Source organism: Scyliorhinus torazame, chromosome 18, assembly GCF_047496885.1.
Source record: "Scyliorhinus torazame isolate Kashiwa2021f chromosome 18, sScyTor2.1, whole genome shotgun sequence".
NCBI lineage: Eukaryota > Metazoa > Chordata > Chondrichthyes > Carcharhiniformes > Scyliorhinidae > Scyliorhinus > Scyliorhinus torazame.
The window spans coordinates 89032899-89057619 of NC_092724.1; the positions used below are offsets into that span (position 1 = coordinate 89032899).

Here is a 24721-nt window from a genome sequence, read left to right on the forward strand (position 1 = left end):
ACTGGGTGGACCTGGAACTAGGAGAGGCGAGGGAGCAGTGTTCACTCTGGCGACTGGATATGGGATTACTGGCGGATGAAGGAGTCTGCGGAAGGGTGCGGGGATGTATCGAAAGGCACCTGGAGGCCAATGACGACGGGGAGGTCCGAGTGGGAGTAGTATGGGAAGCACTAAAGGCGGTGGTCAGAGGGGAGCTGATCTCCATCAGGGCCCACAAGGGGAAAATAGAGGCCAAGGAAAGGGAAAGACTACTGGGGGAGGTTTTGAGGGTAGATAAAGAATACGCGGAGGCCCCGGAGGAAGGACTATACAGGGAGCGGCGACGACTCCAGACGGAGTTCGACCTGTTGACCACAAAGAGGGCGGAGGCACAGTGGAGGAAGGCACAGGGGATGAGATATGAATATGGGGAAAAGGCGAGTTGCCTGTTGGCCCATCAGCTGCGAAAGAGGACAGCGGCAAGGGAGATAGGGGGAATTAGGGATGAAAAGGGAGCTACGGTGCGGAGAGCAGGGAAGATAAACGAGGTGTTTAAGACCTTTTACGAGAGACTTTATAGGTCCCAACCCCCGGAGGGAAAAGAGGAGATGCGGCAGTTTTTGGATCAATTAAGGTTCCCAAGGGTGGAGGAGCAGGAGGTGGAAGGCCTGGGTGCGCCAATTGGGGTGGACAAGGTTACCAAAGGGCTGGGGAACATGCAGGCAGGGAAGGCCCCGGGACCAGATGGGTTCCCGGTGGAATTTTATAGAAAATATGTGGACTTGTTGGCCCCGCTGCTGGTAAGGACCTTTAACGAGGCCAGAGAAGGGGGGACCCTACCCCCGACAATGTCGGAGGCGACGATATCGCTAATCTTGAAGCGGGATAAAGATCCGCTGCAGAGCGGGTCCTATAGGCCTATCTCACTGCTAAATGTGGACGCCAAGTTGCTAGCAAAGGTGCTGGCAACGAGGATAGAGGATTGTGTCCCAGGGGTGGTACACGAAGACCAGACAGGGTTCATAAAGGGGAGACAACTAAATGTCAACGTGCGACGGCTATTAGGGGTGATAATGATGCCCCCAGTAGAGGGGGAGGCAGAGATAGTGGCGGCAATGGATGCAGAGAAGGCATTTGATAGGGTGGAGTGGGAGTATCTATGGGAGGTGCTGAGGAGGTTCGGGGACGGGTTTGTCAGCTGGGTTAAACTCCTCTATGGGGCCCCAACGGCAAGTGTGGTCACAGGTCGGCAAAGGTCGGAGTATTTTCGACTATACAGGGGAACAAGACAGGGATGCCCGTTGTCCCCATTACTGTTCGCGTTGGCAATTGAACCACTGGCCATAGCGCTGAGAGACTCCAGAAAATGGAGAGGGGTGATTAGAGGGGGAGAGGAACACCGAGTGTCACTCTACGCGGATGACCTACTGCTGTATGTGACGGACCCAGTGGGGGGGATGACAGAGGTCATGCAGATATTGAGGGAGTTTGGAGATTTCTCGGGATATAGGCTTAACATGGGAAAGAGTGAGCTTTTTGTGATACACCCTGGGGACCAGAGTAGAGGGATAGATGGCCTACCGCGAAGGAGAGTGGAAAGAAACTTCCGATACCTGGGGATTCAGATAGCCAGGAGCTGGGGAACCTTACACAGACTTAATCTGACACGACTGGTGGAACAAATGGAAGAGGATTTCAAAAGGAGGGACATGCAGCCGCTGTCACTGGCGGGCAGAGTGCAGGCAATTAAGATGATGGTCCTCCCGAGGTTCCTATTTGTGTTCCAATGTCTCCCTATACTGATCACTAAGGCCTTTTTTTAAAAAAATAGATAGGAGCATCACGAGCTTCGTGTGGGCAGGGAAGGTCCCGAGGGTAAGGAGGGGGTTCCTACAACGTAGTAGAGACAGAGGGGGACTGGCGTTGCCGAATTTGGGCGACTACTACTGGGCCGCCAATGAGGCGATGATTCGTAAATGGATGATAGAGGGAGAGGGGGCGGCGTGGAAAAGATTGGAGATGAAGTCCTGTAAAGGGACGAGTTTAAAAGCGCTGGTGATGGCGCCACTACCGTTCTCACCAAAAAAATTTACCACGAACCCAGTGGTGGCGGCAACATTAAATATCTGGGGGCAATGGAGGCGACAGAGGGGTGTGCTGGGAGCCTCGGTGTGGTCCCCGATCAGGAACAACCATAGGTTTGCCCCAGGGAGGCTGGATGGAGGATTCCAGAGCTGGCACCGGGTAGGAATCAGGAGAGTGGGAGATTTATTTATAGACGGGACGTTTGCGAGCTTGGGAGCGCTTTAGGAAAAGTATAAGCTGCCCCGGGGAAATTTCTTTAGATATATGCAGGTGAGAGCGTTCACGAAACAACTGGTGAGGGAATTTCCGCTGCTCCCGACACAAGGGATCCAGGACAGGGTGCTTTCGGGGGTGTGGGTCGGGGAGGGCAAAGTGTCAGAGATATATCGGGAGATGAGAGAAGAGGGGGAGGAGTTGGTGGGCGAACTGAAGGGAAAATGGGAAGAAGAACTCGGGGAGGAGATTGAGGAGGGTTTGTGGGCTGATGCCCTAAGTAGGGTAAATTCCTCTTCCTCGTGTGCCAGGCTTAGCCTGATCCAATTTAAGGTGCTGCATAGAGCACACATAACGGGAGCAAGGTTGAGCAGGTTCTTCGGATTGGAGGACAAGTGTGGGAGGTGCGGGGGAAGCCCGGCGAACCACACACATATGTTTTGGTTGTGTCCGGCACTGGAGGGGTATTGGAGGGGAGTGACGGGAGTGATCTCGAAGGTGGTGAAGGTCCGGGTCAAACCAGGCTGGGGGTTAGCTTTATTTGGAGTTGCGGATGAGCCGGGAGTGCAGGAGGCGAAAGAGGCCGATGTCGTGGCCTTTGTGTCCCTAGTAGCCCGGCGCAGGATTTTACTCATGTGGAAGGAAGCGAAACCCCCCAGACTGGAGGCCTGGATAAACGATCTGGCGGGGTTCATAAAACTGGAGCAGATGAAGTTTGCGCTGAGAGGATCGGCTCAAGGGTTCACCAGGCGGTGGCAACCGCTCCTCGACTACCTAGCGGAACGTTAGAGGGAAGAGAGATGACCAGCAGCAGAAACCCAGGGGGGCGGGGGGAGGGTGGGGGGGGAGAGGGGGGGAGAGGGGGGGGGGGGGGAGTATTACTTTGTGTTATTTGGTTAGTTTACCATGTTAGTTACACAATGTTATATTGCAGTTATCATGTTACTTGTATTTTTATTTCTTTGATTTGTAAGGGAAAAAATTGTGTTTGAAAACTTTAATAAAATATATTTTTTAAAAAAAAGAAAGGAATTAAGGTCGGCATAGATCAGCCATGATGGTATTGAACAGAGGGGCAGGTTTGAAGGGCCTGGTGGCCGACTCCTGCTTCTGTTTCTTGTGTTCTCATGTGCACACAGTATTTGAGATGCGGTCTTACATCTGTGGCCCTGTATAACTGAAGCATAACATCCTTAATGTTCAATTCCTCTTTTGTTAAAGGATAGCATTCCATTAGCCTTTTTAATTACTGAAACTGCATGCTAACTTTTGTGACTCACGCACGACAACACCTGGATCCCTCTGCACTTCAGAATTCTGCAACCGTTCTCCATTTATGAAACACTCAGCTTTTTTATTCTTCCTGCCAAAGTGAACAACATCATGCTTTCCCACATTATACTCCATCTGCCGATTTGTGCCCACTCACTCAACCTTTCTATATCCATCTGCAAACTCCTTATATCCTCTTCACGTCATATTTTCCTACCCACCTTTGTGTCATCTACAAATTTTGCTCCCATGTCTTTATTCCCCTCAACTAAGTCATTGATATAAGTTGAGGCCCAAGTACTGTGGGACTCCACTCGTCACATCCGGTCAAAAGTCCCTCTGGCAATCTCGGGCAAGAATGGTCAACCTCATCAAAGATTAAAAGCTGTAAACTTAAAGTGAGCCCTGACACAGAGCTGTGTCTCAATGGTAATGGAAGGAACATCAGGCAGGCTGTCTAGTGGCTGGATAATGACCCAATGAATCCATTGATAACTCAAAAAGAACTGCCTTTATGATGATTGCTGCACTAATCATTTTCCCTTGTATCTCCAGATGCCCTCCGGCTGACATTTAACCCTAACACGGCACACAAGCATCTCCTCCTGTCGGACAACAACAGCACAGTGACAGATGTTGACCCTGACAGCGTCCCTTACCTTGAACATCCAGAGAGGTTCAGCAACTTCCCCCAAGTGTTGTGTTCCGAGAGCATTTCGGAGGGTCGCTGTTACTGGGAGGTGGAAATGAGCGGACATTGGGCGGGAATTGGGGTCACTTACAAAGGGATCAGAAGGAAAGGGTCGAATATATGCAGCCTGATTGGGAGGAACAATCTTTCCTGGTGCCTGTTGTATAGCAACAGCAAATGCTCGGCCCTTCACAATAAACAAGAGGTCACTGTACATTCAGGGAGGCACCAGCGGATCGGGATCTACCTCGACTATCCTGAGGGGACACTGGACTTTTATGGGATCAGTAACACCATGAATCTAATCCACAAATTCAAGACAGTGTTTACGGAGCCTGTGTATCCCGCTTTTTGGGTATTTCTGGGAACATCACTCCAGATGTGCAAGCTGAGTTAGGAGAGGCTCTCTCAAATGAGGATAATTTTTATTTCAAGATGCTTTTCGGTTGAATTTTTAGGGGAAGCCAAACTGATTTTGGTCACTATTGTGCATGGAGATACCTTTTACTAGAGAATGGTTAGAATGTGGAATTCACTCACATGGAGAAGTTCAGACGAATAATATTGATACATTTAACTGGAATAAAAACATAAACATGCTTGACATGCACAGTAGGTCTGGTAACATCTGTGAAGGGAGACACAAAGTTAATGTTTCAGACCAATGATCTTCCAAAAGAACGGTTTCTTTTTCAGATTCATTTCATATTTCCAACATCTGCAGAATGGGCGATGAAACAAAGTTAATCACAATTTGCAACTAGCAAGTCAGAGAACAAGGAATCAGCTCTGGAAAGAATGACTTGTTTCCTATATGTAGTGATGTCTCTTGCCATTGCCACCCACTCCATTGCTAGCCCTCCGTGGCTAGCAATGGAGTGGGTGAGATCACCGTAGAACGTGAGATCTACAGATGACACTGTATAGCAATGAATGTTGGTCTAGCCAGTGTGATACACCCAGCTCATTTTGACAGCATCTTTCAGTGTCACCAAATCTATCACATCAGGACAACAACATTATGACCTCAGGAAGACCATCACCCTGACGTGGACATATATCTTAATTACTTACCTGCAGAATTTTAGCCTGATCATAGAATTATCATAGAATTTACAGTGCAGAAGGAGGCCATTCGGCCCATCGAGTCTGCACCGGCTCTTTGAAAGAGCAGCCTACCCAAGCCCACACCTCATAACCCAGTAACCCCACCCAATACTAAGGGCAATTTTGGAAACTAAGGGAAATTTAGCACGGCCAATCCACCTAACTTGCACATCTTTGGACTGTGGGAGGAAACCGGAGCACCCGGAGGAAACCCACGCACACACGGGGAGAACGTGCAGACTCCGCACAGATAGTGACCCAAGCCGGGAATCGAACCTGGGACCCTGGAGCTGTGAAGCAATTGTGCTAACCACCATGCTACCGTGCTGCCCCCAGAGGTTACTGATGGCTTTGTAACCTCATTCCCGCTGTGTTAACATCCCAGAATTCCCTCATTAAACACCATCTGGGAGCACATTCAGCACACTGCAGATATTCAAGGAAAAGGCTCAGCAATATCATCACTGGGCAGCTCGGAATGGATAACAAGTATATGAGGAAGAAATAAAAATACACATATTTGTAAAGGCTTTTTGTAGTCAGTATCTTTAACAAATAGACTATCTTACAATGTCCTGAATTACTGAATGGAGGAAACCTGGATGATATTATTAATGCCGCTGCACAATTTTACAAGTCAATCCTTATTCAATATCAATTTTATAGCCTTTTCAAACTTAAACTAAAGTTCTTTTGCACTAAATATTTCCAGTTTTATTTAACTTTAGAAATATTTATATCTGTGATATTTCATTCATTAAGTATATGTGGAATAGTAATGTTGTATGTTTAACCGGTTGGCTATAAGCTGCACTTTGATTTTAACTGTTACAAAAAATAATACGTGTCTTAGCAATCAGGTTTCCAGTATTAATAATAAAGAAATTGAGATAAATAAATAGAGCAACCTCTGAAACGGTTTCTGCTATCATTCTCCAATACCGTATACGCAATCATTCTCCGATACTATATACGCTATCATTCTCCAATACTGTATAAGTATCATTCTCCGATACTGAATACACAATCATTCTTTGATACTGTATACGCTATCATTCTCTGATACTGTACACGTTATCATTCTCCGATACTGCATACGCTATCATTCTCCGATACTGTATACGCTATCATTCTTTGATACTGTATACGCTATCATTCTCCGATACTGTACACGTTATCATTCTCCGATACTGCATACGTTATCATTCTCCGATACTGTATATGCTATCATTCTCCGATACTGTATACGCTATCATTCTCCGATACTGTATACGTTATCATTCTCCGATACTGTATACGTTATCATTCTCCGATACTGCATACGTTATCATTCTCCGATACCTTATATGCTATCATTCTCCGATACTGTATACGCTATCATTCTCCGATACTGCATACGTTATCATTCTCCGATACTGCATACGTTATCATTCTCCGATACTGTATATGCTATCATTCTCCGATATTGTATACACTTTCATTCTTCGATACTGTTTACGCTATCATTCTCCGATACTGTATACGCTATCATTCTCCGATACTATATACGCTATCATTCTCCGATACCGTATATGCTATCATTCTCCGATACTGTATACGCTATCATTCTCCGATACTGGATATGCTATCATTCTCTGACACTGTATATGCTATCATTCTCCGATACTGTATACGCCATCATTCTCCGATACTGTATACGCTATCATTCTCCGATACTATATACGCTATCATTCTCTGACACTGTATATGCTATCATTCTCTGATACTGTATACGCCATCATTCTCCGATACTGTATACGCTATCATTATTCGATACTGCATACGCTATCATTCTCCGATACTATATACGCTATCATTCTCCGATACTGTATACGCTATCATTCTCCGATACTGTATATGCTATCATTCTCCGATACTGTATATGCTATCATTCTCTGATACCGTAACTAATACCGTATCCACTAAGTCTCCAATATTGTATCCACTATCGGTAACTAATACCGTATCTGCTATCAGTCTCCAATACTGTATTCACTATCAGTAACTAATACTGTATCCGCTATCAGTAACTAATAGCGTATCCACTATCAGTAACTAATAGCGTATCTGGGCAGCACGGTGGCACAGTGGGAAGCACTGCTGTCTCATGGCGCCGAGGTCCCAGGTTCGATCCCGGCTCTGGGTCACTGTCCGTGTGGAGTTTGCACATTCTCCCAGTGTTTGCGTGGGTTTCACCCCCACAACCCAAAAGATGTGCAGGGTAGGTGGATTGAACACACTAAATTGCCCCTTAATTGGAAAAAATTAATTGGATACTCTAAATTTATTTTTAGCGTATCTGCTATTAGTCTCCAATACTGTATCCACCATCAGTAACTAATACCGTTTCCACTTTCATTCTCCAATACCGATCTTCTATCAGTAACTAATACCGTATCCACTATCAGTAACTAATAGCGTATCCTCTATCGGTCTCCAATGCCGATTCGCTTTCAGTAACTAATACCGTTTCCACTTTCATTCTCCAATACCGATCTGCTATCAGTAACTAATACCGTATCCATTATCAGAAACTAGTAGCGTATCCTCTATCGGTCTCCAATACCGATCCGCTGTGAATAACTAATAGCATATCTGCTATCAGTCTCCAATACTGTAGCCACTATCAGTAACTAATAGTGTATCCACTATTGATAACGAATAGTATGTCTGCAATCAGTCTCCAATACTGTATTCACTATCAGTAAATAATACCGTATCCGCTATCAGTGACTAATAGCGTTTCTACTACCAGTAACTAATAGCGGATTTGGGCATGTAGCCATCTGGGATGGCCACATCCCAACTACAAAATGGACACTTGCAAAGAATGCAGGGAAAATTGGACAATACTGAGAAACAAGCAGGTGCAAGGTCTGTCTTGATTAGAGCCTTGGCTCTCAGACAGGACAGAAACTGCTAAGCCATCTACATACTAATGAGCCATCTCCGGGGACAAAAGAAAAAAAAAGAACAAAGATAAGTACAGCACAGGAACAGGCCCATCAACCCTCCAAGCCCGTGCCGACCATGCTGCCCGACTAAACTACAATCTTCTACACTTCCTGCGTCCGTATCCCACTATTCCCATTCTATTCATGTATTTGTCAAGATGCCCCTTAAATGTCACTATCGTCCCTGCTTCCACCACCTCCTCCGGCAGCAAGTTCCAGGCACCCACTACCCTCTGTGTAAAAAACTTGCCTCGTACATCTACTCTAAACCTTGCCCCTCGCACCTTAAACCCATGCCCCCTAGTAATTGGCCCCTCTACCCTGGGAAAAAGCCTCTGACTATCCACTCTGTCAATGCCCCTCATAATTTTGTAGACCTCTATCAGGTCGCCCCTCAACCTCCGTTGTTCCAGTGAGAACAAACCAAGTTTATTCAACAGCTCCTCATAGCTAATGCCCTCCATACAAGGCAACATCCTGGTAAATCTCTTCTGCACCCTCTCTAAAGCCTCCACATCCTTCTGGTAGTGCGGCGACCAGAATTGAACACTATACTCCAGGTGTGGCCTAACTAAGGATCCATACAACTGCAACATGACTTGCCAATTCTTATACTCAATGCCCCAGCCAATGAAGGCAAGCATGCCGTATGCCTTCTTGACTACCTTCTCCACCTGTGTTGCCCCTTTCAGTGACCTGTGGACCTGTGCATCTAGATCTCTCTGACTTTCAATACTCCTGAGGGTTCTACCATTCACTGTATATTCCCTACCTGCATTAGACCTTCCAAAATGCATTACCTCACATTTGTCCGGATTAAACTCCATCTGCCATCTCTCCGCCCAAGTCTCCAAACAATCTAAATCCTGCTGTATCCTCTGACAGTCCTCATCGCTATCCTCAATTCCACCAATCTTTGTGTCGTCTGCAAACTTACTAATCAGCCCAGTTACATTTTCCTCCAAATTATTTATATATACTATGAACAGCAAAGGTCCCAGCACTGATCCCTGCGGAACACCACTAGTCACAGACCTCCAATTAGAAAAGCACCCTTCCATTGCTACTCTCTGCCTTCTATGACCTAGCCGGTTCTGTATCCACCTTGCCAGCTCACATCTGATCCCATGTGACTTCACCTTTTGTACCAATCTACCATGAGGGACCTTGTTAAAGGCCTTACTGAAGTCCATATAGACAACATCCACTGCCCTACCTGCATCAATCATCTTTGTGACCTCTTCGAAAAACTCTATCAAGTTAGTGAGACACAACCTCCCCTTGACAAAACCATGCTGCCTCTCACTAATACGTCCACTTACTACCAAATGGGAGTAGATCCTGTCTCGAAGAATTCTCTCCAGGAATTTCCCTACCACTGACTTAAGGCTCACTGGCCTGTAGTTCCCTGGATTATCCTTGCTACCCTTCTTAAACAAAGGAACAACATTGGTTATTCTCCAGTCCTCCGGGACGTCACCTGAAGACAGTGAGGATCCAAAGATTTCTGTCAAGGCCACAGCAATTTCCTCTCTAGCCTCCTTCAGTATTCTGGGGTAGATCCCATCTGGCCCTGGGGACTTATCTACCTTAATATTTTTCAAGACGCCCAACACCTCGTCTTTTTGGATCTCAATGTGACCCAGGCTATCTACACACCCTTCTCCAGACTCAACATCCACCAATTCCTTCTCTTTGGTGAATACTGATGCAAAGTATTCATTTAGTACCTCGCCCATTTCCTCTGGCTCCACACATCGATTCCCTTGCTTATCCTTCAGTGGGCCAGGGAAACATTTAGATAAACAATGTTAAGGCAGACACCCCGGCGCCAGAGGAGACTCAAACAAAGCAAACCAACGGCAACCTAGGACACGCCCAGCAACCAGGGAACCCACCCCTCTATTGGAGGAAGATCGATAAGAATGATTGGGAAAGGTCCAATTAATTGAGGCCAAGTTCAAGGCCCGCCCAAAAGCGTGCAAAGCCCTTTCAGGTATAAAAAGTATTCCCCAAGAGAGAATCTTTCTTCTTTGGCCTTGACTTTGAGTGAAGAGAGACCAGCCGAGCAGCTACACCAGACCAAGTAAGTTCCAAGTCAATGCACACTATGAGATAGACGCTCCTAGTTGCTATCCTGTAAACAGCTCAACCCAGCAGCCTCAGAACCGAGTAACAGCCATTGTTCCTCGGTCTGAGTGGGCATCCGAAGCTAAGTATAGACTTTTAGTAATAGGGATAGTTTAGATTGTAGAGTTTTATGCATGAGTAGATTTGACTGTGTGTAAATAAATGAGCATTGCTTTTGAACTTACTAACTGATGTATCGAGTCTTTGATCAGTATTTGGTTCTAAACCTTGTGGCGACCTTGAGCAAACATGTGAGATACCTGGCAATTATTAAGCAAACGTAATTAAATTGAGCCAAATTAAAAGACAACACCAAAGAGAGCAACATTTACTGGCGACTCCACCGGGACTCGACTTAGAAGTGGCCTAACAACTCCGAGAGAACCCAGAATTTGAATTAGAATCCAATTGGAAACAGAAAAACCACAAGTGTACGAACAGTACTGATCAAGCCTCTGAGATTCGGAAGTGTGTTAATGCATGCGTACTAACAGGGATAGAAGGTAAACCTGAGAGATTTTGTTGCGTAAAACTGTCGGGAGTTTTGTAGGCCGGAAGTTAGCGTAAGCCGTACCCGTGTTGACATCACCACTTTATCACCCCCTGTTCCAAATTCAGTAGAGAAGCTAGATAGAGAAAATGGCAATAAAGGCAATGGAACGCCTTATGAACCCCCAGGAATTTGAGGTCGCAGCAACCAGTAGAGTAGGACAGTGTCCCATTTGGGAAGATGAGATCGGGAAATATCTCAAAGGGAAAGGCTGGCCCCTTTGGAGTGAATTCTGCGATAATGAGGAAACAGGTCCCGGGAGTATAGGACATACTTGGTGGGAGAACCTGTCAGAGATACACAAGAAGAGCTTAGGGAAAGCTCGCAAGCCGATGGCAATCGTGTCCTGTTTGGCACAATTGCGAGGCACAGAGGAGGTCATTAGGATGCTCCATTGAGAGATAGAGGAGAGAGACAGAAGTAGTGAGGTAGACGTGAGCGAGGTAGAGAAGGAGAATAGAGATTTAAAAGAGCAGTTAGCAGCAAGGGACAGAGAGGTGGATGATGCCAAGGGGGCACATCAGTCTTGTCTCGCGCATTTGAACAGTTTTCAGACACAATATGATCAGGCCTACCAGGACACGCAACAAGACAAGAGACAGAACAACAAATGGAGAAATTGCAGAAACAGTGCAATGATCTGAAAGCAACCCTATGAGCACTCCATACTTCCACGACAGAACAACGGCAGAGCTCCGTAGGCCATGCAAAGTGCCGGAAGCAAATTGCAGAATTGCAATCTCTGCTTTCCGTTCAAAATGGGTTTCAAAGCACATTTGGACCACAATTAGATCAGGAAAATGGCCCTGACTGGCAGGAATTGAACGAGACTACCCATAGATACGTACATGGGACATGTACGCAGGAAAAACCCCAGAAAAGGAAAGCGCCCAACCCCCAACCGAACAGGCAGAACACACCCCCATGAATCCTGTGACCACACACCGCAGGGCCGCAGGAGAAGGAGAAGCAGATTTCCTTTACACAACCCCGTTAACCGTGGAAAAAAGCATGTGGAAAAATTACACCGTTCCTTCCCACTTCACACTCCCACCAATTTTTCGCTAAAGTCAAACAGCAGGCTACCATGTACGGTCTGGACGAAAAGGAGCAAGTGAAGCTCACAGTTTTAAGCCTCGACCCTTCAGTCGTGGCAGCCCTTCCCGACCCACAGAATGTAGGAGGCACACTCCAAGAGATGCACACAGCGATCCTTGATGCGATCGGCTATAACAGAGGAGACCCTGTAGAAGGCCTAAATAAGTGTAGGCAAAAGAAGACAGAGCACCCCACAGCGTTTGCTGGACGCTTGTGAATTCACTTCACAGCAGTTTTCGGAGAGTTAGCCCACGCCCATTTGTCCCCAGATAATATGGCAAAATGGACCCGAATTCGAGTCTCCTACGCCACGGACGCAGGACGAATAGCTTGCGCAAATTATGACCCCTCAGATGAGGCCCACAATGAAAAATGGGTTTTGAAGAGATTGTCCCGTGCTTGGGAGCAATCAATTGCAGGCAAAACCGCATTTATAAAACCCGATGAAGAGCAGGCAGACATGAATACAGTTAAAGCGCACCAGAACCCCGCATGGGTAAATGAGGGCAGGAACAGCCCACCCCAGCCCAAAGCTCAAGAATGTTACAACTGTGGCCAGTTAGGACACTTTGCACGAGAGTGCAACGCGCACCAAATGCAGCAAAGAAGCCAACAGACAGGCACCCTAAACAGGAATAGGGCAAAGCTGATCCATAGTGTTAGCGCTCGTTCAGAGAATGCAGACATGAACGGCATCGACTGACGGGCTCTCCAACTTAGGTCTGCGACACCCTTTGGGACAAGTCTGGTAGACCGGTAGTGGCAGGCAAAGTTCGGGGACACCCCGTAGAATTTCTTTGGGACACAGGAGGGTCCCGCACCACACTCAATTCCTCCACGATGTTCCAGCGAGACACGTGGCCCACAACAGACACCATCACACTCAGCGGCTTTACAGGCCATTTACAACAGGGACACATCACAGCCCCTGTAGCGATACAAATAGGGAACATCACAACTAAGCACCCCGTAGTTTTGGTTGATCTGCCCCAAACAGCAGAACACATCTTTGGGATCGATTTCATGAGCTCCCATAACCTTTAATGTGACCCAGTTAACAAGTGTGTTTAGAAAATGGCAAAGGCAGCACGAGCCGCGAGGAGCTGCGAGTCAGAGCGGAGATTTTAAAAGATCTCGGCCTAGTTTCGGGAGCCGTTCGGAGGAGGAGGAGCAGTCTCTGTCAGGGAGAGAACCTGAGAACATCTAAGACCCTAAGAAGGTAAGTAAGTGATTTTTACTCATTTTTACTTCTATACCTTTTTCAAATTGTGTGTGTCGGGGGGAAACTGAAGTGACATCACAGAAAAGCTGTGACCTGAGTGGCTGGTTGGGAATCTACACTAAATTAAAAAATTAAGCATTGGTAACTAATTAAACGTAATTACTTAATTATAATTTAGAGGGGTATCTAAGCCAGAGATCGAAGAGTACTATATTTATCTTTCGCATTTATATTAGAAATCTAGTGCTAGGAAGCAGATAGTTAACAGTAACTTAAAATTTAAAAAAAATATATATAAATTAAAAAAAAAACATTTAATTTTAATTAATTGACGCAATGTCAGTTAGAGGGGTGCAGTGCTCTGACTGTGAGATGTGGCAGGTCCGGGAGGCTTCCAGCGTCCCGGATGGCTTCATCTGCAGAAAGTGCACCCAACTGGAGCTCCTCACAGACCGCATGGTTCGGTTGGAGCAGCAATTGGAAGCACTTAGGAGCATGCAGGTGTCGGAAAGCGTCATAGATCGCAGTTATATAAATGTGGTCACACCCAAGGTGCAGGCAGAGAAATGGGTGACCACCAGAAAGGCAGGCAGTCAGTGCAGGAATCCCCTGTGGTTGTCCCCCTCTCGAACAGGTATACCCCTTTGGATACTGTCAGGGGGGGAGAGCCTATCAGGGGAAAACAGCAGCAGCCAGAGCAGTGGCACCACGGCTGGCTCTGATGTTCAGAAGGGAGGGTCAAAGCGCAGAAGAGCAATAGTAATAGGGGACTCTATAGTCAGGGGCACAGATAGGCGCTTCTGTGGATGTGAAAGAGACTCCAGGATGGTATGTTGCCTCTCTGGTGCCAGGGTCCAGGATGCCTCCGAACGGGTAGAGGGCATCCTGAAGGGGGAGGGCAAACAGGCAGAGGTCGTTGTACATATTGGTACTGACGACATAGGCAGGAAGGGGCATGAGGTCCTGCAGCAGGAGTTCAGGGAGCGAGGCAGAAAATTAAAAGACAGGACCTCTAGGGTTGTAATCTCGGGATTACTCCCTGCCAGTGAGGCTAGAAATAGGAAGATAGAGCAGCTAAACACGTGGCTAAACAGCTGGTGTAGGAGGGAGGGTTTCCATTATCTGGACCACTGGGAGCTCTTCCGGGGCAGGTGTGACCTATATGAGAAGGACGGGTTGCATCTAAACCGGAGAGGCATAAATATCCTGGCTGCGAGATTTGCTAGTGTCACACGGGAGGTTTTAAACTAGTATGGCAGAGGGGTGGGCATGGGAGCAATAGGTCAGAAGGTGAGAGCATTGAGGGAGAACTAGGGAATAGGGACAGTGGGGCTCTGAGGCAGAGCAGACAGGGAGAAGTTGCTGAACACAGCGGGTCTGGTGGCCTGAAGTGCATATGTTTTAATGCAAGAAGTATGACGGGTAAGGCAGATGAACTTAGAGCTTGGATTTGTACTTGGAACTATGATGTTGTTGCCATTACAGAGACCTGGTTGAGGGATTGGCAGCTAAACGTTCCAGGATTTAGATGTTTCAGGCGGGATAGAGGGGGATGTAAAAGGGGAGGCGGAGTTGCGCTACTGGTTCGGGATGATATCACAGCTGTACTGCGGGAGGACACCTCAGAGGGCAGTGAGGCTATTTGGGTAGAGATCAGGAATAAGAAGGGTGCAGTCACAATGTTGGGGGTTTACTACAGGCCTCCCAACAGCCAGCGGGAGATAGAGGAGCAGATAGGTAGACAGATTTTGGAAAAGAGTAAAAACAACAGGGTTGTGGTGATGGGAGACTTCAACATCCCCAATATTGACTGGGACTCGCTTAGTGCCAGGGGCTTAGACGGGGCGGAGTTTGTAAGGAGCATCCAGGAAGGCTTCTTAAAACAATATGTAGACAGTCGAACTAGGGAAGGGGCGGTACTGGACCTGGTATTGGGGAATGAGCCCGGCCAGGTGGTAGATGTTTCAGTAGAGGAGCATTTCGGGAACAGTGACCACAATTCAGTAAGTTTCAAAGTACTGGTGGACAAGGATAAGAGTGGTCCTAGGATGAATGTGCTAAATTCGGGGAAGGCTAATTATAACAATATTAGGCGGGAACTGAAGAACATAGATTGGGGGCGGATATTTGAGGGCAAATCAACATCTGACATGTGGGAGGCTTTCAAGTGTCAGTTGAAAGGAATTCAGGACCGGCATGTTCCTGTGAGGAAGAAGGATAAATACGGCAATTTTCGGGAACCTTGGATGACGAGAGATATTGTAGGCCTCGTCAAAAAGAAAAAGGAGGCATTTGTCAGGGCTAAAAGGCTGGGAACAGCCGAAGCCTGTGTGGAATATAAGGAAAGTAGGAAGGAACTTAAGCAAGGAGTCAGGAGGGCTAGAAGGGGTCACAAAAAGTCATTGGCAAATAGGGTTAAGGAAAATCCCAAGGCTCTTTACACGTACATAAAAAGCAAGAGGGTAGCCAGGGAAAGGGTTGGCCCACTGAAGGATAGGCAAGGGAATCTATGTGTGGATCCAGAGGAAATGGGCGAGGTACCAAATGAATACTTTGCATCAGTATTCACCAAAGAGAAGAAATTGGTAGATGTTGAGTCTGGAGAAGGGTGTGTAGATAGCCTGGGTCACATTGAGATCCAAAAGACGAGGTGTTGGGTGTCTTAAAAAATATTAAGGTAGATAAGTCCCCAGGGCCTGATGGGATCTACCCCAGAATACTGAAGGAGGCTGGAGAGGAAATTGCTGAGGCCTTGACAGAAATCTTTGGATCCTCACTGTCTTCAGGGGATGTCCCGGAGGACTGGGGAATAGCCAATGTTGTTCCTCTGTTTAAGAAGGGTAGCAAGGATAATCCCGGGAACTACAGGCCGGTGAGCCTTACTTCAGTGGTAGGGAAATTACTGGAGAGAATTCTTCGAGACAGGATCTACTCCCATTTGGAAGCAAATGGACGTATTACTGAGAGGCAGCATGGCTTTGTGAAGGGGAGGCCGTGTCTCACTAACTTGAGTTTTTCGAGGAGGTCACTAAGATGATTGATGCAGGTAGGGCAGTGGATGTTGTCTATATGGACTTCAGTAAGGCCTTTGACAAGGTCCCTCATGGTAGACTAGTACAAAAGGTGAAGTCACACGGGATCAGGGGTGAGCTGGCAAGGTGGATACAGAACTGGCTAGGTCATAGAAGGCAGAGAGTAGCAATGGAAGGATGCTTTTCTAATTGGAGGGCTGTGACCAGTGGTGTTCCACAGGGATCAGTGCTGGGACCTTTGCTGTTCGTAGTATATATAAATGATTTGGAGGAAAATGTAACTGGTCTGATTAGTAAGTTTGCAGACGACACAAAGATTGGTGGAATTGCGGATAGCGATGAGGACTGTCAGAGGATACAGCAGGATTTAGATTGTTTGGAGACTTGGGCGGAGAGATGGCAGATGGAGTTTAATCCGGACAAATGTGAGGTAATGCATTTTGGAAGGTCTAATGCAGGTCGGGAATATACAGTGAATGGTAGAACCCTCAAGAGTATTGAAAGTCAAAGAGATCGAGGAGTACAGGTCCACAGGTCACTGAAAGCGGCAACACAGGTGGAGAAGGTAGTCAAGAAGGTATACGGCATGCTTGCCTTCATTGGCCGGGGCATTGAGTATAAGAATTGGCAAGTCATGTTGCAGCTGTATAGAACCTTAGTTTGGCCACACTTGGAGTATAGTGTTCAATTCTGGTCGCCACACTACCAGAAGGATGTGGAGGCTTTAGAGAGGGTGCAGAAGAGATTGACCAGAATGTTGCCTGGTATTAGCTATGAGGAGCAGTTGAATAAACTTGGTTTGTTCTCACTGGAACGAAGGAGGTTGAGGGGCGACCTGATAGAGGTCTACAAAATTATGAGGGGCATTGACAGAGTGGATAGTCAGAGGCTTTTCCCCGGGGTAGAGGGGTCAATTACTAGGGGTCATAGGTTTAAGGTGAGAGCGGCAAGGTTTAGAGTAGATGTACGAGGCAAGTTTTTTACGCAGAGGGTAGTGGGTGCCTGGAACTCGCTACCGGAGGAGGTGGTGGAAGCAGGGACGATAGTGACATTTAAGGATGGGAATAGAGGGATACGGACCCAGGAAGTGTAGAAGATTGTAGTTTAGTCGGGCAGCATGGTCGGCACAGGCTTGGAGGGCCGAAGGGCCTGTTCCTGTGCTGTACATTTCTTTGTTCTTTGTTTGTTCTTTGAGCCCCCACCACACTCACAGTAGGAGAGTACGTAAACAGGATTAGCTCAGTTGGAGACTCTGGTTCGACCCTCGAACCATTAGTGCAGACAAACAGGTTAGGGCAGTCCTGCAGGAACATAAAGCAGCATTTGCACAGCACAAGCACGACTATGGCAAATTGGCTGGCTTTGTGAACATTACAGGTCCCGACCCTAAACCCCAGAAGCTGTACGGATTTCCCCAGGAAGCAGAGGGAGAAATCTCCAAAGTCGTAGAGAGTGTGTTGGATCAATGCGTACTCAGATCAGTAGCCTCAAGAAACAACGCACCAATTTGGCCCGTCAGGAAACCGGATGGATCATGGCGACTGACCATTGATTACCGGGAACTGAACAAAGTAACCCCAGCAGCAGTCCCCACCGTAGCCACAAGTCCCGAGACCATGCTCAAACAGGGACTCCAGTCAAAGTTTTTTTCGGTTTTGGACATTAGTAACGGCTTTTGGTCCATTCCATTGGCTAAAGCTTGCCAGTACAAATTCGCCTTTACATTCCGAGGGCAACAATACATGTGGACGTGCCTTCCACAAGGCTTCCACAACTCCCCCTCCATTTTCCACCGACAGCTGGCAAATGGATGAGCAAAGTTTTCCCGCCCCGATTGTCTGGTCCAGTATGTAGATGACTTGTTACTACAGATAGACACAAAGGGAGAGCACATTTCGCTTCTCGCTGAACTCCTGGCACTCCTAAAAGAAATTGGCTGTAAAGTCAACCCCAAGAAGGCCCAGATTTTGAAAGAAAAAGTGATTTACTTGGGAACAGTGATCACACATGGTAAAGCGAGTTCGAGCAAAAGAGAATTGACTCGATCATCAAATTGCCCCTTCCCCACAATGTCTCAATCCTCCGGTCATTTCTAGGACTGGTTGGCTACTGCCAAAACCATATTGACGGTTTCGCCACTAAAGCAGCGCCCCTATCCGACCTTCTCAAGAAGCAAGCACCTTGAGAATGGCTTCCACAGCATACAGATGCCGTGGACGCTTTAAAAAGAGCACTCAGCACAGCCCCCGCACTACAGGTCCCAGATCCACTTTCCCCATACGCAATCGAAATTGCAAGCACCGACCGAACCCTTTCAGCCGTACTCCTCCAGGAACGCCATGACCAATTACGCACCGTAGCATACGCCTCACGTGTGTTAGACCCCGTAGAGCAAAGATTTTCTGCCTGTGAAAGGCACCTGCTCGCAGCTTTTTGGGCAGTACAATACTTCACCTACATTATAGGACTCAACCCCAACACCATCCTCACAGAACACACCCCAACACAGCTATTGTTAGACGGTCGACTTAAAGATGGCACAGTCAGCCAAATCCGCGCAGCCCGTTGGACCGTTCTTTTACAGAGACGGGACATCACGGTAACATGAACCAAGACCCACACCTTTCTTGCCGATAATTTGCAGTATACAGGCATCCCCCATGAATGTGAGATCATCACCACAAAACAGAACACAGGCCCATTTATTCCCAAGACACCTCCCAGGAAAACAGGTAGTACACCCCAGAGACCCCAGCCCACAGACACGTGCGCACCCCTGAAGATTTATGTGGATGGCTCTGTTAAATGGAAAGAGAATTACTGGTTGTGGTATTTACGTAGAGGACGCGCAGGGACGCGCCCTAGATGAAATTTAATTAAAGTTGCCAGGACACTTAAGCTCGCAGGCAGCAGAACTGGCAGCGATTGCTTACATTGTAGACCACCCCGACTCGTTCCTGACCCCAGCAGACATCTATTCGGACAGCTTGTATGTCTGTAATAGTTTGACAGAGTTCCTACCACTCTGGGAAACAAGAGGATTTGTTTCTGCGGATGGTAAACCCCTACCCTCAGCCCCATTACTCCGCTATATCTTAGAGACAGTGAAGGACAGAAAATATGGAATAAGTAAGGTTCGCAGCCATCACTGTTCTTCCCCCCCTGGTAATGTTAAAGCAGACGCCCTAGCGAAGGCAGGCTCCAGGCATGGTTATTTCTGGAAACCCCCCGAAAGCACCCCAGTACACGTAGTTCAGGTCGCACAGACCAACATTCAGGATTTAGCGAAGGCACAGAAAGAGGACGAGAAACTCAGCCAAGTTTTAAATGGTACCTTCCCAGCCCCATATGATAAATACAGGAATGCAATAACCACACACGACGGTGTGATTTTAAAGGATGGCATTTATATAGTTCCCAGCCAGGACAGGAACCAGGTCATTTGTCAGTTCCATGACAATCATGGACACCAAGGAATTGAACCCACCCTAGCCCACCTCAGACTGTTCTGTTGGTGGCCTGATTTAAAAACCGATGTAACAAACTACATAGAGAATTGCTTGATCTGTGCCCAGAACAATCCAGACAGATATGCGAAAAAGCTCAACTTAGTCATACCCACCCCGTTAATGGACCCTGGGCAAATCTCCAGATAGATTATATAGGACCCCTACCCCCTTGCAGAAATGGTTATAAGTATGTATTGGTGGTCATAGGCACCTTCACAAAATGGGTGGAAGCATTTCCATCGCGAACTAATACGGCCAAGACAATGGCTAAAATATTAACACACCACATCTTTACAAGATGGGGCCTCCCCCGCAGTATAGAGCCCGATCAAGGCTCCCATTTCACAGGACGTGTAATGAAAAACATCCTCACGATTTTCGGCATTTGACAAAAGTTTCACATTGCATACCACCCCCAGTCAAGTGGTGTTGTAGAGCGTATGAATAGGACATTAAAAGGCACCCTCAGGAAAATGGTGCAACAGAATAACAGCACCTGGGATTCAGTTCTCCCATTTGCTTTAATGATTTTAAGAAACACGGTATCCACATCCACAGGTTACACCCCCCACACCCTCATGACCGGACGCCCCATGGAAGGCACTGAGTATTTATTAGGACTGGATTTGGCCAGCCCCGCAGTTACAGCCCTCACACATGAAAATGCGGTTCAACAATTGTTAGAGAACATAAAGGCATCCCAACTCGCAGCCGCAGTGAGACTTGGAACCAGGAAGAAACAGAGCAAGGCTTGTTTCGACTAAACAGTACACGCCACTGAGTTTACAGTAGGACAACAAGTTATGCTTTCCCTTTACAACCCCAGTTCATTCCTTTCCCCAAGATTTTCCGGACGTACTCCATTTCGGACAAAGTCAGCCCCTCAGTGTACAGAATTACATATCCCAATGGTAAGTCTGCGTGGTTTCATATAAACCAGCTGAAGGCTTACGGCTCGCAGAATAACCACACACACCACATCCTGCTCACAGCAGCAGACGATCACGCCCCGCCCACAGATGACGTATTCCTACCCTCCCCCACCCAGTCCAGCTCGTCCTCAGACACGACTTCAACTCCGCCCCCAGAAGCACGACTCCGCCTCTCCCTTCCCTCAACCGACACCGACAGCAACAGTGATAGCGATCACGATGACGATAGCCACAGCACACCACATTATGACTACACCCCTGCACCAGGCCCGACGTCCAGCGAACCTGAGCATGATTCCACTGACCCCTTCAAGATTACATATATCAAAGCCCCTGACCCAGACCTACCGCCCGACGATTACGGATTGAAGCATAGTAGCTCCAACCTCGACACACGATTCTGGCACCGAGACAATTCGTTCAGGCTCATCCGGAATGATGAGATAGACTCCAATTCGCCCCAAGCAGCTTTAGCACGGTTACTACAGTCAAGAGTTTGACAGCCGGGAGAAGATGATGACATAGAGTCTGACTCCACCAAACAAATCCCTTTGCGACCCTGTTCGCCATTGAGCAGTGAGGTGTCCAGATGATGGAAAAAAAAGGAATCGATGGCGAGATACGGTGTCCTTTCTGATGGAACCTGCACCATGTTTGTTGTATGTTTGTTCGTTAATGTTAACGTTAAGTGTTGTTCGTAAACTCAAAAGTTTTCACGGCCCCACGTCACCACCCCTTTGACGCCCAATGCCTGTTAATGGAACACGTTTGTCCCCAGACAATAGTTCAGAGGAACTAGTTTGTCAACAGAAACCAGTTTAAAGGTACAGGTTTGTCGCCAGACAACCGTTCAGAGGAACTAGTTTGTCAACAGAACATGACTCATAGCTACTCTCCTGATTCGAGAGGAAGCCCCCACGATGACCACATTCTTACCCGTTCTTGCCGGTTGCTCAGGCAGTGGAGAAACGGCACTGGCCCCCGCCCTGCCTGAGGACCCCCCTCTGGGTAGAGCACATATGGCATTGATCACCGTCCTACCCGGGGATTCCACCCATTTCTTACCTGCCGCGCCCATACGCACCCCATTTTGGCTCGTTACATTCAAAATTCTTTTGTTTGGTTTTGGCAACCCTTAGGATGCTTCCGTATGCTATTTACATCCTCAAACACTAGAATGGTAGATCGCACAGGCTGCGAGACAGCCCGCACTATGTCAGTATTTTTCTCGGATGTCTTGTCCCAAATATTTGGTTTTAAAAAAAAATGAGTGAGTCACAGATGGTGACCAATTATGAAGGGAAATTGGCAACAAAGGACAGACAGACAGACATACGAGATCTTAAGCAAGATAATACCAGAAATTATGCTTGTGTTCACAAAACTCCGGAACCTCAGGAACCCCAGAGAAAGACAAAGAAGCAGACCGACAAAGATGAAGACAGCCTTCGTGTTCACATGGATCTTAGCGGGATCCCTTCAGTTGCTACCCCCCTGACCCCTACCACACAAGCCGTGAATGATTCCCACCCCTGCAACACACGGAACCCCGAGATAACTAGCCCAGCGACAGCTAGCAATACCCCGACCTGGTGTGATAAGTTTATCACCTGGTACTCACTCTCATATATAGTCGAAGCACTCTTAGTGCTGGCGATACTTTGCAGTGTCGTGCAAACGTTTAGAGTTAGGAAATGGCAAAAGAGAGCTCTCGCACCCCGGTATACAGATTTAGGTCCCCCATTTTCGGATTTCACCAGACCCCCGAACCCATTGGGACGGATTAAAGTGCATCCATTTTTCCTTATGTATTCTGTGAAATAAAGAAATGTAAACCACTGTGTCTGACTGCCAGGCCGGAGAAATTTGTGTGCTGCTATTTTGTACAGGTTAAGATGTATAGATTTTTGGATTGTTTGAATAAGGATAGTTTATTGAGAATAGTTAGAGGTTCCAGTTTTTTTATTTTTCTGTAATGCATGTATTAATGTCATAGCGCCCCGTAGAGTTTTATGATAATGAATGTATTTAAAATGGTTTAGGTAAAATTGTGTTGCATAGGATAGGACAGTGTAGAGCCTAAGTATGGGTGCCCCGTTTGGTCAGAGGATGAAGACGACGCATTAGTGTGATCCTTCACGCTTGGCACTGAGGATCACAAGGATGGAGTGTAGCCATCTGGGATGGTCACGTCCCGATTACAAAATGGACACTTGCAAAGAATGCAGGGAACATTGGACAATACTGAGAAACAAGTTCTGTCTGTTGATTAGAGCCTTGGCTCTCAGACAGGACAGAAACTGCTAAGCCATTTACGTACTAATGAGCCATCTCCGGGGACAATAGGGAAACATTTAGATAAACAATGTTAAGGCAGACACCAGAGGAGACTCAAACAAAGCAAACCAACAGCCACCTAGGACACGCCCAGCAACCAGGGAACCCACCCCTCTATTGGAGGAAGATCGATAAGAATGATTGGGAAAGGCCCAATTAATTGAGGCCAAGTTCAAGGCCCGCCCAAAAGCACGGAGCCCTTTCAGGTATAAAAAGTATTCCCCAAGAGAGAATCTTTCTTCTTTGGCCTAGGCTCTCAGCGAAAAGAGACCAGTCGAGCAGCTACACCAGACCAAGTAAGTTCCAAGTACTATATCCACTATCAGTAACTAATAGCGTATCCACTATCTGTAACTAATAGCATATCTGCTATCAGTCTCCAATACTGTATTCACTATCAGTAACTAACGCTGTTTCCACTTTCATTCTCCAATACTGATCTGCTATCAGTAACTAATAGCGTATCCACTATCTGTAACTAATAGCATATCTGCTATCAGTCTTCAATACTGCATTCACTATCAGTAACTAATAGCGTATCCTCTATTAGTCTCCAATACTGATCCGCTATCAGTAACTAATACCGTATCCACTATCAGTAACTAATACCGTGTCTGCTATCAGTCTCCACTACTGTATCCACTATCAGTAAGTAATACCATATCCACTAAGTCTCCAATACCGATCCGCTATCCGTAACTAATACCGATCCGCTGTCAGTAACTAATACTGTATCTGCTATCTGTCTCCAATACTGTATCCACTATCAGTAACTAATACCGTAGCCACTAAGTCTCCAATACCGATCCGCTATCAGTAACTAATACCATATCTACTATCAGTCTCCAATACTGTATCCACTATCAGTAACTAATACCATATCCACTAAGTCTTAAATACCGGTCTGCTAGCAGTAACGAATACCAATCCGCTATCAGTAACTAATACCGTATCTGCTATCAGTCTCCAATGATGAGGGGGAGAAAGTAGGGAGGACTTCCGGTACTGCCGCTGGCTGGGCAGGCAGGGGGGGGGGGGGGGGGGGGGTGGCGGGGGGTGGTGATGTGTTGCGTGCTCTGGATCCGTGGAACACATACAGGCCACCAACACTTAAAATAGTGCATCACTATTTTATTAAGTTAGAAACTGTTGAACACACTTTCACTGTGGGTTAACACGATGTTAGATTAAACTAAAGACCTATGCCTGTCCGAACCAGTCTATGCACTCAGCACATGGTGAGGACCTGTGCTGTAAGCTGTAAGCTCTGTCCTTGTAGGAGGCTGCATCCCGAATGAGCAGGAACTCTGATGTCCCCTGTCTTTATAGTGGGTGTGCTCTAACTGGTGATTGGCTGCGGTGTTGCGTGTCCATCAGTGTGTGTGTATCTGCACCATGATATACTGGTGTATATCATGACATCCCCCCTTTTATAAAAGAATGTATGTGTGTGGCAATAAATAATGTATGGTGAGAATGTTCCTAACTACATGTGGAGTGCAAAGACATATTTACAGGACTACGTACATGAGAACTAAGCTATTTACATGGGAAGGTGCCTGGTGCAGAGA

At 47.0% G+C, this 24721-nt stretch overlaps 1 protein-coding gene across 2 annotated transcripts in view; it reads left to right on the forward strand.

The window, feature by feature from the left end:
* LOC140395360 (E3 ubiquitin/ISG15 ligase TRIM25-like) overlaps positions 1-6263 on the forward strand; it is a 68962-nt gene extending 62699 nt beyond the window's left edge. The window contains exon 6 of one of the 2 annotated variants that reach the window (XM_072483015.1): positions 4105-4259. Coding sequence is in view for 1 of the 2 variants with exons in the window: in XM_072483014.1 (XP_072339115.1) it covers positions 4105-4637 (533 nt within the window). In the remaining variant the exon portion in view is untranslated. Of the gene's footprint in view, positions 1-4104 lie in introns of both variants that reach the window. The other variant, XM_072483014.1, reaches the window with a different exon arrangement.
* Positions 6264-24721: the final 18458 nt, after the last annotated feature.